This window comes from Rhinopithecus bieti, unplaced genomic scaffold, assembly GCF_001698545.2.
Source record: "Rhinopithecus bieti isolate Rb0 unplaced genomic scaffold, ASM169854v2 scaffold_19840, whole genome shotgun sequence".
In the NCBI taxonomy this organism is placed as follows: domain Eukaryota; kingdom Metazoa; phylum Chordata; class Mammalia; order Primates; family Cercopithecidae; genus Rhinopithecus; species Rhinopithecus bieti.
Window position 1 is genome coordinate 565,954 of NW_016809771.1, and position 5,781 is coordinate 571,734.

Sequence of the window (5,781 nt, forward strand, 5' to 3'; positions counted from 1 at the left end):
TGTTAGCCAGGATGGTCTCGATCTCCTGACCTAGTGATCCACCCGTCTCGGCTTCCCAAAGTGCTGGGATTACAGGCTTGAGCCACCGCGCCTGGCCCAATTTTAACTTTTGTTTTTGATTCAGGGATATGCAGGTTTGTTATGATGGGATCATTTGTACCCCAAACCTCAGGATTCATATTTTTTAGGTATAATTTTATATATGGATTTTGAATTAATTATGCCATAACCAATTGTTTTTTAATATAATTTTATTTTTAGTGGTTGGGCATATATTTTATAGGTTATCCCTATTTTAATAGAATATATTATTGTAGAAAAATAAGTTTCACATGTGTCTCTTCAATGGCTTCATGAAAACTTGTGTTTATTTTTCCCTTTCACAAAATGTGTTGGCTTGGAATGCTTTACAAAAATTGTAGAGGATCACAAAGTATAATTCAGATTGCAGAAATTACATTGGTTGAGCAGAAAAAAATGATACGTGTGACTTGGCATTTGAGTAATGGAAACCTTTCCAAGGCTTTTTCATAAGTAAATGGAAAATATATATTTCATTAATGTCAACAGGGGCTACATGTTTTGGGGTTTTTTTGTTTTGTTTTTAGACAGGGCCTTGCTCTGTTGCCCATGCTGGAGTGCAGTGGCACAATCACAGGTTACTGCAGCTTTGACCTCCCAGGCTCAAGCAATCCTCCTACTTCAGCCTCCCAAATAGCTGGGACAGCAGGCACATGCCACTGTGCCCAGCTAATTTTTTTATTTTTTGTAGAGATAAGATCTCACTATGTTGCCTAATCTGGTCTTGAACTCCTGGTCTCAAGTGATCCTCCCACCTTGGCCTCCCAAAGTGCTTGGATTACAGGCATGAGCCACCATGCCCAGGCTAGCTAAATGTTTTTAGACTTAAGAGATTAAAACAAAAATGTCCAAAAGAATCTAGACTTGTTCTGATTGTCACATTTACTTCAGAAAAAAATGTATAAGAAGACACTTGAAATGAGGGAGCAGATGAAATACATTTTTCCATCCTAATAACTTAGCTGAATTTTGTTTCTTAAATAATGCATATCAATTTTCTCTCTTATAGTGCCCATTGGATTCTAATGGTTAAAATACCTTTCACTTTGGTTGCTTTATAGCTGTGGATCGGTCCATTTCATCAAGTCTATCAGATGCAAGAGATGCCTTAGTGAATGCTGTAGTGGACTCATTGTCTGCATATGGCTCAACTCTCTCAAATTTACAGCACTCTGCACTGATGGCACCCAGCTCCCTCAAGTTGTTTCCTCTCTATGTTTTGGCCCTTCTCAAACAGGTAGCTTTTTTATACATTGATATATTTAATATTGTTTTTTAAAATTCTCAGATATTTATATGAAGAAAGGAAATCTAGGTTGTCGTTCTCTAATGCTTAACTAGAGGATTATTCACTTTGGCATTGAAAGGGTTTTGAAGAATAGAAAAAGATCAATGGGGCCATGCATGGTGGCTCACCTCTAATCCCAGCACTTTGGGAGGCCGAGGTGTGCGGATCAACTGACATCAGGAGTTCACAACCAGCCTGGCCAACATAGTCAAACCCCTTCTCTACCAAAAATACAAAAATTAGCTGGGCGTGGTGGCACGTGCCTGTAATCCCAGCTACTCTGGAGGCTGAGGCAGGAAAATTGCTCGAACCTGGGAGGCAGAGGTTGCAGTGAGCCAAGACCACGTCACTGCACTCTAGCCTGGGCAACAGAGCAAGACTCCGTCTCAAAAAAAAAAAAGAAAGAAAAGATCAGTGGAAAATGAAGGTATACAAATACATGATGACTTTAGTGAAACCATATTCTCTCTTCTTTAATGTGTGTGAGCAGTTTGCATAATGGTGCAGTCATAGCTCACTCTTAATACGTCCTTCTGGAAAGAGACTCTTTAAGGACAGGAACTAATATTTATCAAGCATCTTTCCATGTCTCTGGCACCATAAAAGGTGTCACTGCATCATTTTATTTAATCCTTTCAACAGCCTAAAGAGGTATTATTTTCCCTGTTTTTCTCATGATGACAATATAGCTCAGAGGAGCTAGGTAACTTGCTCCAGCATCACATACCTGTTAAATGTCAGAGTTGAGAATTGAATCCAGGTCTGTCTGATTTAAAGGTCATGCTTTTTCCATGATTGATAGTGTATATTTGTTTTAATATTTGTCCACCATATTTGTATTTTACTTGAAAACATTTATCTTTTTCCTTGTAGAAAGCATTTAGAACGGGTACAAGCACACGGCTGGATGATCGTGTATACGCCATGTGTCAGATAAAGTCTCAGCCACTTGTTCATCTAATGAGAATGATTCATCCCAACTTATACAGGATAGACAGATTGACAGATGAGGTATGCATTTTAGTGCATTTGAAATTTTTAAATTTGAATATATTTGAGTGTCTTGTTCTACAGCTAAGATGACAATATACTATCAACTGGTTTTCTTTTAACTCTTTTCCCCTTGTGGTAGTAATACATTAAAGAAGGACACTGGCTGTGGATCTGATTGGAAGGCAGGACTCTCAGATACCATCAGTGGTTAAGGAGTTTTAAAAAATGGTTTCACGTTGGAAGTAATTTGTCTTGTAGGTTTGGTTATAATATGTATTACAAAGCTAAGTTCTAGAGTGGACATTTCCATTTATATTTGGTAGATGTTGACCGCTTCTCTTTTTTTCCTTTTTTTTAAATTTTATTTTAAAGACAGAATCTTGCTCTGTTGCCCAGGCTGGAGTGCAGTGGTGAGATCTCGGCTCACTGCAGCTTCTGCCTTCCAGGTTCAAGCAGTTCTCCTGCTTCAGCCTCCCGAGTAGCTAGGATTACAGGCACATGCCACCATGCCTGGCTAATTTTTGTACTTTTAGTAGAGACAGGGTTTCACCATATTGGCCAGGGTAGTCTCAAACTCCTGACCTCAAGTGATCTGCCCGTCTCGGCCTCCCAAAGTTCTGGGTTTACAGGCATGAGCCACCATGCCTGGCCAATACTGACTGCTTTTGATAAGATCATTTGCAATTTTGATTATATAGTAAACCAAATCTGGTATCCAATAATAATTTTAATGTGCAAATATGTAGTGTCTTTTATCTTCCCCATGTGAAAACTGTATTCTTTGGAATTAGTATTAATTCCAAACATCATGTTATGTTGCCAAAGAAATGTTAAAAAGTAGCTGGCTATGCATCAGAGCCAATAGTCACACTTGTAATATATTCTGACCCCACCTTAAAAGGGAAGGGAATGTGACTGATCATTTTATGTATTCATGTTTTTACTTTTTAAATTTGAATACATTTGAGTGTGTTGATTCTACAGCCAAGGTGGTAGCATATAATCAGTATTTTTTATATCATGCGAACTCTGAAGTGTTATTTTCCAGTGCTTCATAAAGGATTAGTGACCATTAGCCCCCAAACTGCGATGATAGTAATGTAATCTCATTCACATTCTGTCTTTTTCTTTTCAGGGTGCAATACACGTTAATGACAGGGTTGTACCACAGCCACCTCTTCAAAAATTGTCTGCAGAGAAGCTGACAAGAGAAGGTGCTTTCCTTATGGACTGTGGCTCTGTAAGCACCCTCTACTGGCAAAGCTTAACACTGTTTGAGCTGACCAAAAATAAACACTTCTAGGGTCCAGCTGTTACCACAGAGCAGGCAGTGAAAGGTGCATTAGGATTAGGAGCTGAAATTGGTAACTGGCACTAGAGGTCAATTTACTTTAAACTTTTCTATTTGGACTTCATTTTATACTGATGTTATTGATACTTGTATTAATAATACTGATAGAGTAATACATTTTAATATAGATTATTTACCGTCATGAATTATGTATACTTGATGAAGAGAACTAATGAGGTAAATTCCTATCTTCAGGGACTTTACCATCTAGAGTCTAGAATTTAAAAGTATTTCAAGAGTTTATCTAGTTCAGCTTACATCCATTGTCAGAAATCTAATTAATGATTAGGAGTTCAAGAGAAATCACTGGGCAGGGGTAGTTGTTGAAGGGTGTCAGAATGGTTAAGATGGCTTCAAAATGATGCCTTATGAGCAGAAAAAGGATTTGGATAACCACAGAAGAGGGAGAAATGCATGAGTGAAAATACACAGAGAGTAATGAAATAGTGGATGGGAAATACATTGAGTCAGTTATACTGATTAAAGGATTATATTTCTATTGGGAAAATAAGTGCAAAAGGTAAAATATATTTTATGGGAAGCCTTAACATTTAATCAAAGAAGATGTGAACCACTCTGGATTCTTACATATAGATTCACAATGTAACAGTTATAGATTTCCTTTTTACTCTTATGTTTGTTCCTACCTTATTTGAGGTGATAGTTTCGAGAACATTAGCTAAAATGAATTCTCCTGACTATTAGGGAGTTTTAATGTTTTGTTGCTTTTTGTTTTTAGGTTTTCTACATTTGGGTTGGGAAAGGCTGTGACAATAACTTCATAGAGGATGTGCTCGGATATCCTAATTTTGCATCAGTACCACAGAAAATGGTCAGTAGATTTTATACACCAATAACTTTTTGTTTGCTCGTTTTTTTTTTATTGATGTAAAATTCATGTAATATTCACCATTTAAAAATGTACAGTTTAGTGGTTTTTGGTATTACACAGTGTTTTACAACCATTACCACTATTTAATTTCAGAACATTTCTATCACCCTAAAAGAACCCCATTCTCCCAGTTCTTCTTCCCTATCCCTGTCCCCAGGCAACTAGTAACCTGCTTTCTATCTCTGGGTTTGCCTGTTCTGGATATGTTATATAAATGGTCATACATGGCCTTTTGTATTTGGCTTCTTTCACTTTCTGTAATGTTTTTAAGATTCATTCATGTTGTAGCTTGTATTAGTAGTTCTTTTATTTATTTATTCATTTATTTTTCTAGACAGAGTCTTGGTTTGTCACCCAGATTGTAGTGCAGTGGCTCAATAATGGCTTACTACAGCCTCGACCTCCCAGACTTAAGTGGTCCTCCCACTTCAGCCTCCTGAGTAGGAATCAGTAGTACTTACATCAAAATAACTTTCAAATGGATCAAACTTTTTTTTTTTTTGAGACGGAGTCTGGCTCTGGCTCTGTCGCCCGGGCTGGAGTGCAGTGGCCGGATCTCAGCTCACTGCAAGCTCCGCCTCCCGGGTTCACGCCATTCTCCTGCCTCAGCCTCCCAAGTAGCTGGGACTACAGGCGCCCGCCACCTCGCCCGGCTAGTTTTTTGTATTTTTTAGTAGAGACGGGGTTTCACCATGTTAGCCAGGATGGTCTCCATCTCCTGACCTCGTGATCCGCCCGTCTCGGCCTCCCAAAGTGCTGGGATTACAGGCTTGAGCCACCGCGCCCGGCTGGATCAAACATTTAAACGTAAAAAAGGAAACCATGCAGATCACTAGGAGAAATATTTGTGAATTTTTTTTTTTATAGTATTAAAACAGGCCAGGCGCAGTGGCTCATGCCTGTAATCCCAGCACGTTGGGAGGCTGAGGCCGGCAGATCACGAGGGCAGGAGATTGAGACCATCCTGGCTAACACGGTGAAACCCCGTCTCTACTAAAAATACAAAAAAAATTAGCCGGACGTGGTAGCAGGCGCCTGTAGTCCCAGCTACTCGGGAGGCCGAGGCAGGAGAATGGCGTGAACTCGGGAGGTGGAGCTTGCAGTGAGCCGACATCGCTCCACTGCAGTCCAGCCTGGGCAACAGAATAAGACTCCATCTTAAAAAAAAAAAAAAAA

The 5,781-nt window shown here is 39.2% G+C and overlaps 1 protein-coding gene across 6 annotated transcripts in view; it reads left to right on the forward strand.

Moving 5' to 3' along the window:
* The window catches only part of SEC24B (SEC24 homolog B, COPII component), an 87,101-nt gene that overhangs the window by 75,200 nt on the left and 6,120 nt on the right, over nt 1-5,781 (forward strand). For all 6 annotated transcript variants that reach the window (XM_017890412.1, XM_017890413.1, XM_017890414.1 and 3 more), the window contains 4 exons: nt 1,143-1,318; nt 2,243-2,380; nt 3,498-3,602; nt 4,453-4,545. In XM_017890412.1, the coding sequence (XP_017745901.1) occupies nt 1,143-1,318; nt 2,243-2,380; nt 3,498-3,602; nt 4,453-4,545 (512 nt within the window). The remainder of the gene's footprint in view (nt 1-1,142; nt 1,319-2,242; nt 2,381-3,497; nt 3,603-4,452; nt 4,546-5,781) is intronic.